This window comes from Mustelus asterias, chromosome 1 (genome assembly GCF_964213995.1).
Source record: "Mustelus asterias chromosome 1, sMusAst1.hap1.1, whole genome shotgun sequence".
NCBI classification, from domain to species: Eukaryota; Metazoa; Chordata; class Chondrichthyes; order Carcharhiniformes; family Triakidae; genus Mustelus; species Mustelus asterias.
Genome location: NC_135801.1, coordinates 1,845,703 through 1,860,403, shown reverse-complemented (window position 1 = coordinate 1,860,403; position 14,701 = coordinate 1,845,703). Strand labels below are relative to the sequence as shown.

Here is a 14,701-nt window from a genome sequence, read left to right as displayed (position 1 = left end):
AAAGTTTCACTAATTCAGTGAATTTATCTACGGTAGCTAGCAGGATCGAGTCCAAAAAAATCAAACCACATTACACTGCTGTGGCCCATATAGAAGACATTTTCACAACTCAAATTTAATGTGTGGTAAATAAGGTATGTATTATGGCTTTTATTTTCATGATTTAATTACTTTGTGTACTGGCTCTACGATATAAAATTAGACACAGTCGCTACAGTTAATGCACATGTTGAAACTTTCAAAACTTACACATCAAATGTCACTCTGTCCAGAAAGGCATCTGCAGGAATCCAGTTTGAACCCTTGAGGAATATTGGGAGTCCATTTATCTTAAAATAAAAGCTTAGTCCTGGAGATCCCGGCACTGGCTCCTGTATCAACTCCACTGTTCGGAAATAAATCTATTGTGAACAGGGGATGGTAAAAATGTTGAACTGGTAGGAAAAAGGAAATAAAATAACCTACAATCACAGCAGCGATATGATTCAAAATTAAAATTTGATATGCCTATACAAGATAAATTAGAAAATCCTGAACCTCCAGACAATTAGAATCCAAATGATAGCCGAGTGTCCCTGGGTATGAATATAGTCTCCACTGATTCATAAAGAGAACTGCTCGATGCTGACCTCTTTGATGACAAAACATTCCAAAGTTCATGAGCAAACTGTATGAGAGCAGCCATTAAAATACACTCCTTCATCACAGGGTGTGGAATTGGCAGGTAAGGCCAGCACCTATTACCCAACCCTAATTGCCCTTGAGACAGTGATGATGAACCGCCTTCACGACCACAACCAAATGGTTTGCTGGGTCATTTCAGAGGCAACAATATTGCTGAGTCTGGAGTCACATATAAACCAAACTGGATAAGACTGGGAAAGGATGGCAATTTCCTTCCCTAAAGGACATTAGTGAATCGATTAGGCTTTTACGATAATCGTGTAGTTTCATAGTCACCATTACTTTTTATTCAAGATTTTATTTAATTAATTGGATTGAAATGACTCAGCTGGGTGAACCAGCTGTTGGTGATTTGAGTTCATGTCACTGGATCATTAATCCAAGGTTCTGATTATTAGTCCAGTAACACAGCCACTGATGCTAGCGTATTCTGTATAAAACAAATTATTAATGCCTAGTTTAGCTCGTAGCCTTTCATAGAACCATAGAAAATTACAGCTCAGAAACAGGCCTTTTGGCCCTTCTTGTCTGTGCCGAACCATTTTTTGCCTAGTCCCACTGACCTGCACTTGGACCATATCCCTCCACACCCCTCTCATCCATCAACCCGTCCAAGTTTCGTTCTCTCAGCTGACATTAAGGTCAAGACACAAGAAACGTTTTCTTCATGAAGGCAAGGAAATTAAAAAACTAGACCAGATTGTCTTTTAAAGTTTTGGTGACCAAAAGTAGACCATTTTAAAATGGTTTTCATCCTGGAATTGGGGGGGGTTGTTACCCTGATTAAAAAGCTTTGATCTTTCCATAATTTGTCACCCAGTTGATGATGTGGATTATTAAATAAACTTAAGATAGAAAGTTAAAACTGACTGACCAGAATGGACTTTTCACTGTGCTGTTCTCTGTTGATTGTCAAAGTAACAGTCATGTTGTAACCAGTCTGACTTCCATAACCATTGGGCCACCAAAGATCAACAGAAGCATTCTGGAAAATAAAGTCCCAATAAATGGTTTCCAGATTTATACACATGGTAATTGTGAAGGTTAATGCACAACATAAATATAATTGGAATTAAGCAAACAATTCAACAATAATGCATGGAAGGGATGATGGGCTGAATGTTTGTCTTGAGCACAGTTGGATATTGAGGTTTCAGAGTTACTTAGTTGGGATCTTGAGCATGACTTACATCAAAGTAAAGTTTATTTATTAGTGTCACAAGTAGGCTTACATTAACACTGTAATGAAGTTACTGTGAAAATCCCCTAGTCGCCACACCCCAACGCCTGTTCAGGTACACCGAGGGAGAATTTAGCATGGCCAATCCACTTGACCTGCACATCTTTGGAGTGTGGGAGGAAACTGGAGCACCCGGAGGAAACCCACACAGACATGGGGAGAATGTGCAAACTCCACGCAGACAGTGACCCGAGCCAGGAATTGAACCCGGGTCTCTGGTGCCGTGAGGCAGCAATGCTAACCACTGTGCTACTGTGCCACCCTGTTGCCACCATGCCAGCCTCAGAGAGTAGCACAGAAACAGGCTTTCAGCCCAACTGGTCTGTGCTGGTGTTTATTCTCCACATGGGCCCACTCCCACCCCTCTTTGTCTAACCTCATCAGCATGTCCTACTATTCCTTTCTTCTGCACGCATTTACCATGTTTCCATTTAAATGCAACTATATTATTTATCCAAACCTCTCTGTGAGGTAGCAAGTTCCACATTCTCACCACTCTCTGGGTAAACAGAATTTCCTTTTGGATTCATTAGTGACAATCTTATATTTATGGTCTCTAGTATTCAACTACCCCTCCCCAATAAATGAAATGTTTCTCAGTGTTCATCTTTAGTTTTTAAGTGATGACCAATTATAGGATATGTGCTCCTGTCATGAAGAAGTGCTTAAAGATGTAAGGTGACCTTTGAACAAATTCACTTTTATATACTGATCTGCTACCATCTGAAAAATCTGTAATTCAGGTAATAAATAATAAATGTAAGGCTAAGAGATTGTGTTGCATCATCTGTCACCCAGTCTAGTGATGCTCCTCTGAGGATCTTCTCGGCCTTTTGGCTAAGATCAAGTGTAGTTATGCAGATGCTGCACTTGGTTGAGGTCATTGGGTTGCATTTAAGCTTCATATGTTTCATGTGAAGCAATTTTTAAAAGCGGCATCTCAGCCTTTTGGCTAAGATGCAAATGAGATCAAGCCTTGGAGGAGGAATTCTCCGCCTACTCCAATCAGCTTGGCTCATGCAGATCAGGCCCAAGACAGGGTAGAGGATTGCATGCCCTGTCTTGTCAGCCTGGATCGGAAATGTCTCAACTTGTTGAGACTATGATTTGGACTTGATTTGATTGAATTGGAAAAGTATAAAAAGAAAAAAAAGGCAGCCTCCCCAGCAATACAATCTCTCTCTCTCACAGAAACTGGATCTGGTCTGGATGGTCAAGCAGAACACATCCAGCACCCACCCTCCTCATTCCTGACTGTCCTCGCACCTTCCCAGGTGAATAGCTCCTGATTTTGGAAAGGTTCAGAGCTTGAAATTATTCTCTAGAATGTTCCAAGTGCTTGATCAGGCTACTCCTCTCAAAAGCTGCAGAAAATAGCAGGTCAGGGAGAGAAGGAAACAAGGCAAAGGCTACCTTAACAGCTTGACGTACATCGCCACAGGTAGCTAGCTGATCACTGGAGACTGAAGTTTCAACATCATACAAAAAAGAAAATATGTGTGAAACTATTGGCCTGTGAGGCTGAGGTGGAACAGCACTGAAATCTGTGAGGGTACCATTATGTTTATTCCAGGCAGTAATAAATGTGGTCTGCAAAAAGAGCAGTTTGAGATCACTTAGTGACCTTGCAGTACAGGCATAATGCGCAATACCACAGACTATCCTGTGTCTCTCTGCCGATCAACTTAAACGGATTCCAGTTCAGAGTTCTATCTCAAAACCCACCAGAAGACACTTATGTAACAACCATTAAAAGTTTATTTATTAGTCACAAGTAAGGCTTACATTAACACTACTGTGAAATTCCCCTAGTCGCCACACTTCGGCACCTGTTCGGGTCAATGCACCTAACCAACATGTCTTTCGGACTATGGGAGGAAACCGGAGTACCCGGAGGAAACCCACGCAGACATAGGGAGAACATGCAAACTCCACATAGTCAGTGCTCCAAGCCGAGATCCCTGGTGCTGAGGCAGCAGTGCTAATCCAGTGTGCCACTATGCCGCTCCACAGATAGAATGAGCCTGCACAATCTATAAATGGCCACTCACTGATCATGGAGAGGTCAGAATCACCACTGTTTCAGATGCAGTGACCAAACTGGTGAACTGGTAAAGACATGAAGATCACTGGATTCAAGGCATCAATGCCGTCACCTTCAAGAGAAATTAGGGATGGACAACAAATGCTTGCCTTACCAGCAATGCCCACATTCTGCACAAAGAGTAGATTTTAAAAGTGAAATGTTATGGCCGCTCTGGGATGTGTGCAAGTGCCTCCAACTGTGACATCTCTAATGGTCTGGGCTAATGCTTTGTCTACTGCCGTTCACTTTGGAAGGTGTAATGGAAACGTCATTGATCCAGCGACAAAGGAACATGGCTGGAACGCTCCAAAATCTTCAAATTTCTGCCAACATTTAGACTAGATATCTTGGAGCAAAAATATAGTCGGCCATAAATTGTTTTAGTAACTGTACAGACGAGATTGTTCTGACAACAGCTTCAAGAATGGAGATGAGAAAACTGTTGAAGAAAAGGCAGTATGGAAGACAATATCCCTTTGTAATCTGCCGATTGCGGGGTTACATCAATGTCTGATTTGTACAGAATGAATAAATAAGGAAAACATTTCCTTTATTTGAATTATTTTCTGTCCTCTTTCTAAGTCCCATTGGATGGAAAATAATTCATGATGAATAGGATCAAACAAATTCAGCAAATTCCCAGCTTCTGTTACCCAATAACCATTAGCAGATACTAGGAGATATATCAGTATTGAATGTTATGTATTTAACAGAAAGATTTACTTTGCTAAGTTATACATCTGATAATAAAAAGACCTCTCACCTGATTAATGTCCAGTTTGACTTTACTCCTGCTATCTTCTCCGTTCTCAAGAACTATCTTGAAGGTTTGTTGTGTGCGTAAAGTTGGAATGTTAACTGTCAGCTCACCTTCAATTGGCTTAGAGGAAACAACATCATAAAAGCTCTCTGACTCCACGGACCACTGCTGTGTTTTCTTATCTACAGATAAACAGAAATATTCTAAATTCTACCAACTTCCCAATAATTCTATCGTTCTAATTCGCCTTCTGGGCATCTTTTCCATCTCACTGGATGTGTTGGACTTTCCAAAAGTGAGTTCCATCCCTTTAGATTAGAGTGTAAATCTCAGTTTACACAGCCAGGATTAAGAGCAATGCAATGCAATGCACCCACATTTATGTAGCATTTCCTATAAATTTTCTGATACAGAAACACTGCAAAACAGATTTTTACAACGTAAAATCTTTATTTACAAATGAATCAATGAAGAAGACTATGCAGATTACCAAATTGTACATTCAGCAGTGTAAATTATGGACAATCTGGTGGAGGTGTCCTCAAAGACATAACTGCAAAATCAACAAATGAACAAAAGGAGAGGTTAGTGAAATTGACTTTACTCTGTGTCCCTCTATGTTTCTGGCTGATTTCAGCTGACTGATTTATAACTTATTAAATCTCACAAATGTCACACCTGTGATATTAGAACATAGAACATAGAAAGCCACAGCACAAACAGGCCCTTCGGCCCACAAGTTGCGCTGATCATATCCCTACCTCTAGGCCTATCTATAGCCCTCAATCCCATTAAATCCCATGTACTCATCCAGAAGTCTCTTAAAAGACCCCAACGAGTTTGCCTCCACCACCACCGACGTCAGCCGATTCCACTCACCCACCACCCTCTGAGTGAAAAACTTACCCCTGACATCTCCTCTGTACCTACCCCCCAGCACCTTAAACCTGTGTCCTCTCGTAGCAACCATTTCAGCCCTTGGAAATAGCCTCTGAGAGTCTACCCTATCCAGACCTCTCAACATCTTGTAAACCTCTATCAGGTCACCTCTTGCATAGGCAATGTTCTGAAATGTATACAGGGTTTCTCCCCATTGATTTCAGCGTTTTGGGCATTCTGCTCTGTCAACGGTTGAGTTCAGCATTGGAACAGCAAGTTCACTTAGTCTCAATGTTTAGAAGAATGAGAGGTGACCTTATTGAGGCATATCGGATTCTCAGATAGCTTGACAAGGTAGCCGTTGAGAGATTGTTTCTCCCTGAGGGAGTCTCTAGGACCAGAGGGCATAATCTCAGAGTAAGGGGAGGTCACCCATTGAAAACAGTGAGGAGGTGAAATTTCTTCTCTCCGAGGGAAGTGAATCTGTGGAATTATTTACCACAGAGGGCTGTGGAGGCCGGGCCATTATGTATGTTCAAGATTGAGACAGTAAGGGAACAAGGCAGGAAAGTGGAGTTGAGGATTATATATCAGTCGTGATCTCATTGAATGCTGGAGCAGACTCGATGGGCCAAATGGCCTACATCTGCTCCTACATCTTATGGTCTGAATCTTTTAAAATGCTGATTGCAAATGTAGCCTTCGAATTTAAATTACACTGTTCATCATAGAATCCCTACAGTGCAGAAGGAGGCCATTCAGCCCATCAATCCCACCCAGGCCCCATCCCTCTAACCCCACATATTTACCCTGTTAATCCCCCTGCCCACTAACGGACAATTAACATGGCCAATCAAACTAACCCACACATCTTTGGACTGTGGGATAAAACCAGAGCACCCGGATAAAACCCACGCAGACAAGGGAAAAATGTGCAAACTCCACACGGTCACCCAAGGCCGGAATTGAACCTGGGTCCCTGCTGCCGTGAGGCAGCAGTGCCACCCGTGCTGGCTCGTTAGTGTCAGGAGGCAGAGAACCTATTATTGGCACTGATTAGCTGATCGCTGTAGCTTTCCCATCAACTACTAGTGTTAGATTCACAGATACTTTACACCCACTAAGGAGGCATGACGCTGTCTATTTCAACTTTCATTTGAAATGAGAAAACTCCGCAACGAACCTGTAATGTTTAAAGAGTCCACTACTCTGGGCAAACAATGTTGAAAGTGAAACTTACTGCAATCAAAAAGCCACCAGTTTAGCTTGCAACCACTTCACTTTTGCACTTGCTTTGGTAAGAAGTCAAGGAGGTAATTCTGTATTAAGTGATAGTTCTTAATGGACATAGCTGTGCAGTTAAAAGTAGTGTAAACTGCTTGGAAACTGGTCGAGTCATTGCAGAATTAAAGGAACACCCATATATAATCTCCACCTGAGACTGAGAAATGACCAAGCAACCTGGGCTTTCTGCCCAAAGATCTACTTTGCTCACTAACCCTCAGATAGAATCAACACCAACTCATAGAAGAACAACATTAGCACATCACAAACCACAATGCGAGGGTAGAATCGTAATAACTTCCTGCTTGCTTGCCTGCAGAACTGCAATCAGCCCCACACTGTAGAAATCCCTCCAGATACAGCCCCCTCAGCCTTGTCGCTATGCTTAACACTTGCACAATTACATTGTTAGTATGTAGTTTGTTGGGAACACAAGGGCCAGTTTATGGCTGCAAGCCATGCAGGGTGGAGCTTTGCCTGCCTGAAGCATGCATCAGGAAATGGTGGGGTTTGTGCCTCTAATCTCTCAGAATCTAACCCAGTTGACTCCCAGAAAGCAGCATTTAATTTCTCATTTGTAAAAACAAACCCACTGAAGTCAATATTTACACACATTCCACTGAAGTCAATGTTTACACACATTCCACTGAAGGTGATGTTTACACACATTCCGCTGAAGGTGATGTTTACACACATTCCACTGAAGGTGATGTTTACACACATTCCACTGAAGGTGATGTTTACACACATTCCGCAGAAGGTGATGTTTACACACATTCCGCTGAAGGTGATGTTTACACACATTCCGCTGAAGGTGATGTTTACACACATTCCGCAGAAGGTGATGTTTACACACATTCCGCAGAAGGTGATGTTTACACACATTCCGCTGAAGGTGATGTTTACACACATTCCACTGAAGGTGATGTTTACACACATTCCACTGAAGGTGATGTTTACACACATTCCGCAGAAGGTGATGTTTACACACATTCCGCTGAAGGTGATGTTTACACACATTCCACTGAAGGTGATGTTTACACACATTCCACTGAAGGTGATGTTTACACACATTCCACTGAAGGTGATGTTTACACACATTCCGCAGAAGGTGATGTTTACACACATTCCACTGAAGGTGATGTTTACACACATTCCGCAGAAGGTGATGTTTACACACATTCCACTGAAGGTGATGTTTACACACATTCCACTGAAGGTGATGTTTACACACATTCCACTGAAGGTGATGTTTACACACATTCCACTGAAGGTGATGTTTACACACATTCCGCAGAAGGTGATGTTTACACACACATTCCACTGAAGGTGATGTTTACACACATTCCACTGAAGGTGATGTTTACACACATTCCGCTGAAGGTGATGTTTACACACATTCCACTGAAGGTGATGTTTACACACATTCCGCTGAAGGTGATGTTTACACACATTCCACTGGAGGTGATGTTTACACACATTCCACTGAAGGTGATGTTTACACACATTCCGCAGAAGGTGATGTTTACACACATTCCACTGAAGGTGATGTTTACACACATTCCACTGAAGGTGATGTTTACACACATTCCGCAGAAGGTGATGTTTACACACATTCCGCTGAAGGTGATGTTTACACACACATTCCACTGAAGGTGATGTTTACACACACATTCCACTGAAGGTGATATTTACACACATTCCACTGAAGGTGATGTTTACACACATTCCACTGAAGGTGATGTTTACACACATTCCACTGAAGGTGATGTTTACACACATTCCGCTGAAGGTGATGTTTACACACATTCCACTGAAGGTGATGTTTACACACATTCCACTGAAGGCGATGTTTACACACATTCCACTGAAGGTGATGTTTACACACATTCCACTGAAGGTGATGTTTACACACATTCCACTGAAGGCGATATTTACACACATTCCGCTGAAGGTGATGTTTACACACATTCCACTGAAGGCGATATTTACACACATTCCGCTGAAGGTGATGTTTACACACATTCCACTGAAGGTGATGTTTACACACATTCCACTGAAGGCGATGTTTACACACATTCCACTGAAGGTGATGTTTACACACATTCCACTGAAGGTGATGTTTACACACACATTCCACTGAAGGTGATGTTTACACACATTCCACTGAAGGTGATGTTTACACACATTCCACTGAAGGTGATGTTTACACACATTCCACTGAAGGTGATATTTACACACATTCCGCTGAAGGTGATATTTACACACATTCCACTGAAGGTGATGTTTACACACATTCCACTGAAGGTGATGTTTACACACATTCCACTGAAGGTGATGTTTACACACATTCCGCTGAAGGTGATGTTTACACACATTCCACTGAAGGTGATGTTTACACACATTCCACTGAAGGTGATGTTTACACACATTCCACTGAAGGTGATGTTTACACACATTCCACTGAAGGCGATGTTTACACACATTCCACTGAAGGTGATGTTTACACACATTCCACTGAAGGTGATGTTTACACACACATTCCACTGAAGGTGATGTTTACACACATTCCACTGAAGGTGATATTTACACACATTCCACTGAAGGTGATGTTTACACACATTCCACTGAAGGTGATATTTACACACATTCCGCTGAAGGCGATGTTTACACACATTCCACTGAAGGTGATGTTTACACACATTCCACTGAAGGTGATGTTTACACACATTCCACTGAAGGTGATGTTTACACACATTCCACTGAAGGTGATGTTTACACACATTCCGCTGAAGGTGATGTTTACACACACATTCCACTGAAGGTGATGTTTACACACATTCCACTGAAGGTGATGTTTACACACATTCCACTGAAGGTGATATTTACACACATTCCACTGAAGGTGATGTTTACACACATTCCACTGAAGGTGATGTTTACACACATTCCACTGAAGGTGATGTTTACACACATTCCACTGAAGGTGATGTTTACACACATTCCACTGAAGGCGATGTTTACACACATTCCACTGAAGGCGATGTTTACACACATTCCACTGAAGGTGATATTTACACACATTCCACTGAAGGTGATGTTTACACACATTCCACTGAAGGTGATATTTACACACATTCCACTGAAGGTGATGTTTACACACATTCCACTGAAGGTGATGTTTACACACATTCCACTGAAGGTGATGTTTACACACATTCCACTGAAGGTGATGTTTACACACATTCCACTGAAGGTGATGTTTACACACACATTCCACTGAAGGTGATGTTTACACACATTCCACTGAAGGTGATGTTTACACACATTCCGCTGAAGGTGATGTTTACACACACATTCCACTGAAGGTGATGTTTACACACATTCCACTGAAGGTGATGTTTACACACATTCCACTGAAGGTGATGTTTACACACATTCCGCTGAAGGTGATGTTTACACACACATTCCACTGAAGGTGATGTTTACACACATTCCACTGAAGGTGATGTTTACACACATTCCACTGAAGGTGATGTTTACACACATTCCGCTGAAGGTGATGTTTACACACATTCCGCTGAAGGTGATGTTTACACACACATTCCACTGAAGGTGATGTTTACACACATTCCACTGAAGGTGATGTTTACACACACATTCCACTGAAGGTGATGTTTACACACATTCCACTGAAGGTGATGTTTACACACATTCCGCTGAAGGTGATGTTTACACACACATTCCACTGAAGGTGATGTTTACACACATTCCACTGAAGGCGATGTTTACACACACATTCCACTGAAGGTGATGTTTACACACATTCCACTGAAGGTGATGTTTACACACATTCCACTGAAGGCGATGTTTACACACATTCCACTGAAGGCGATGTTTACACACACATTCCACTGAAGGCGATGTTTACACACATTCCACTGAAGGTGATGTTTACACACATTCCACTGAAGGTGATGTTTACACACATTCCGCTGAAGGCGATGTTTACACACATTCCACTGAAGGTGATGTTTACACACATTCCACTGAAGTCGATGTTTACACACATTCCGCTGAAGGTGATGTTTACACACATTCCACTGAAGGTGATGTTTACACACATTCCACTGAAGGTGATGTTTACACACATTCCACTGAAGGTGATGTTTACACACATTCCGCTGAAGGCGATGTTTACACACATTCCACTGAAGGTGATGTTTACACACATTCCACTGAAGTCGATGTTTACACACATTCCGCTGAAGGTGATGTTTACACACATTCCGCTGAAGGCGATGTTTACACACATTCCACTGAAGTCGATGTTTACACACATTCCACTGAAGGTGATGTTTACACACATTCCACTGAAGGTGATGTTTACACACATTCCACTGAAGGTGATGTTTACACACATTCCACTGAAGTCGATGTTTACACACATTCCGCTGAAGGTGATGTTTACACACATTCCGCTGAAGGTGATGTTTACACACATTCCACTGAAGGTGATGTTTACACACATTCCGCAGAAGGCGATGTTTACACACATTCCGCTGAAGGTGATATTTACACACACATTCCGCTGAAGGTGATATTTACACACACATTCCACTGAAGGTGATGTTTACACACATTCCACTGAAGGTGATGTTTACACACATTCCACTGAAGGTGATGTTTACACACATTCCGCTGAAGGTGATGTTTACACACATTCCACTGAAGTCGATGTTTACACACATTCCACTGAAGGTGATGTTTACACACATTCCACTGAAGTCGATGTTTACACACATTCCGCTGAAGGTGATGTTTACACACATTCCACTGAAGTCGATGTTTACACACATTCCACTGAAGGTGATGTTTACACACATTCCACTGAAGGTGATGTTTACACACATTCCACTGAAGTCGATGTTTACACACATTCCGCTGAAGGTGATGTTTACACACATTCCGCTGAAGGTGATGTTTACACACATTCCACTGAAGGTGATGTTTACACACATTCCGCTGAAGGTGATATTTACACACACATTCCGCTGAAGGTGATATTTACACACACATTCCACTGAAGGCGATGTTTACACACATTCCGCTGAAGGTGATATTTACACACACATTCCACTGAAGGTGATGTTTACACACATTCCACTGAAGGTGATGTTTACACACATTCCACTGAAGGTGATGTTTACACACATTCCACTGAAGGTGATGTTTACACACATTCCACTGAAGGTGATGTTTACACACATTCCACTGAAGGTGATGTTTACACACATTCCACTGAAGTCGATGTTTACACACATTCCACTGAAGGTGATGTTTACACACATTCCGCTGAAGGTGATATTTACACACACTCCGCTGAAGGTGATGTTTACACACATTCCGCTGAAGGTGATGTTTACACACATTCCACTGAAGGTGATGTTTACACACATTCCACTGAAGGTGATGTTTACACACATTCCGCTGAAGGCGATGTTTACACACATTCCGCTTAAGGCGATGTTTACACACATTCCACTGAAGGTGATGTTTACACACATTCCACTGAAGGTGATGTTTACACACATTCCACTGAAGGTGATGTTTACACACATTCCACTGAAGGCGATGTTTACACACACATTCCACTGAAGTCGATGTTTACACACATTCCACTGAAGGCGATGTTTACACACATTCCGCTGAAGGCGATGTTTACACACATTCCACTGAAGGCGATGTTTACACACATTCCGCTGAAGGTGATGTTTACACACATTCCACTGAAGGTGATGTTTACACACATTCCACTGAAGGCGATGTTTACACACACATTCCACTGAAGTCGATGTTTACACACATTCCACTGAAGGCGATGTTTACACACACATTCCACTGAAGTCGATGTTTACACACATTCCACTGAAGGTGATGTTTACACACATTCCACTGAAGGCGATGTTTACACACACATTCCACTGAAGTCGATGTTTACACACATTCCGCTGAAGGCGATGTTTACACACATTCCACTGAAGGTGATGTTTACACACATTCCGCTGAAGGTGATGTTTACACACATTCCACTGAAGGTGATGTTTACACACATTCCACTGAAGGTGATGTTTACACACATTCCGCAGAAGGTGATGTTTACACACATTCCGCTGAAGGTGATGTTTACACACATTCCGCTGAAGGTGATGTTTACACACATTCCGCAGAAGGTGATGTTTACACACATTCCGCTGAAGGTGATGTTTACACACATTCCACTGAAGGTGATGTTTACACACATTCCACTGAAGGTGATGTTTACACACATTCCGCAGAAGGTGATGTTTACACACATTCCGCAGAAGGTGATGTTTACACACACATTCCACTGAAGGCGATGTTTACACACATTCCACTGAAGGTGATGTTTACACACATTCCGCAGAAGGTGATGTTTACACACACATTCCACTGAAGGTGATGTTTACACACATTCCACTGAAGGTGATGTTTACACACATTCCACTGAAGGTGATGTTTACACACATTCCGCTGAAGGTGATGTTTACACACATTCCACTGAAGGTGATGTTTACACACATTCCACTGAAGGTGATGTTTACACACATTCCGCAGAAGGTGATGTTTACACACATTCCACTGAAGGTGATGTTTACACACATTCCACTGAAGGTGATGTTTACACACATTCCGCAGAAGGTGATGTTTACACACATTCCGCTGAAGGTGATGTTTACACACACATTCCACTGAAGGTGATGTTTACACACACATTCCACTGAAGGTGATGTTTACACACATTCCACTGAAGGTGATGTTTACACACATTCCACAGAAGGTGATATTTACACACATTCCACTGAAGGTGATGTTTACACACACATTCCACTGAAGGTGATATTTACACACATTCCACTGAAGGTGATGTTTACACACATTCCACTGAAGGTGATGTTTACACACACATTCCACTGAAGGTGATGTTTACACACATTCCGCTGAAGGCGATGTTTACACACATTCCACTGAAGGTGATGTTTACACACATTCCACTGAAGGTGATGTTTACACACATTCCACTGAAGGTGATGTTTACACACATTCCACTGAAGGTGATGTTTACACACATTCCACTGAAGGTGATGTTTACACACATTCCACTGAAGGTGATGTTTACACACATTCCACTGAAGGTGATGTTTACACACATTCCACTGAAGGTGATGTTTACACACATTCCACTGAAGGCGATATTTACACACATTCCGCTGAAGGCGATGTTTACACACATTCCACTGAAGGTGATGTTTACACACATTCCACTGAAGGCGATGTTTACACACATTCCACTGAAGGTGATGTTTACACACATTCCACTGAAGGTGATGTTTACACACATTCCACTGAAGGTGATGTTTACACACATTCCACTGAAGGTGATGTTTACACACATTCCACTGAAGGCGATGTTTACACACATTCCACTGAAGGTGATGTTTACACACATTCCACTGAAGGTGATGTTTACACACACATTCCACTGAAGGTGATGTTTACACACATTCCACTGAAGGTGATATTTACACACATTCCGCTGAAGGTGATATTTACACACATTCCACTGAAGGTGATGTTTACACACATTCCACTGAAGGTGATATTTACACACATTCCACTGAAGGTGATATTTACACACATTCCACTGAAGGTGATGTTTACACACATTCCACTGAAGGTGATGTTT

The 14,701-nt window shown here is 41.9% G+C and overlaps 1 protein-coding gene across 8 annotated transcripts in view; it reads right to left on the bottom strand.

Moving 5' to 3' along the window:
- manba (mannosidase, beta A, lysosomal) overlaps positions 1-14,701 on the bottom strand; it is a 143,381-nt gene that overhangs the window by 43,849 nt on the left and 84,831 nt on the right. For all 8 annotated transcript variants that reach the window (XR_013495801.1, XR_013495821.1, XM_078201014.1 and 5 more), the window contains 3 exons: positions 4,774-4,952; positions 1,559-1,669; positions 250-401 (listed from right to left, as the gene is read on the bottom strand). Coding sequence is in view for 6 of the 8 variants with exons in the window: in XM_078201014.1 (XP_078057140.1) it covers positions 250-401; positions 1,559-1,669; positions 4,774-4,952 (442 nt within the window). In the remaining 2 variants the exon portion in view is untranslated. The remainder of the gene's footprint in view (positions 1-249; positions 402-1,558; positions 1,670-4,773; positions 4,953-14,701) is intronic.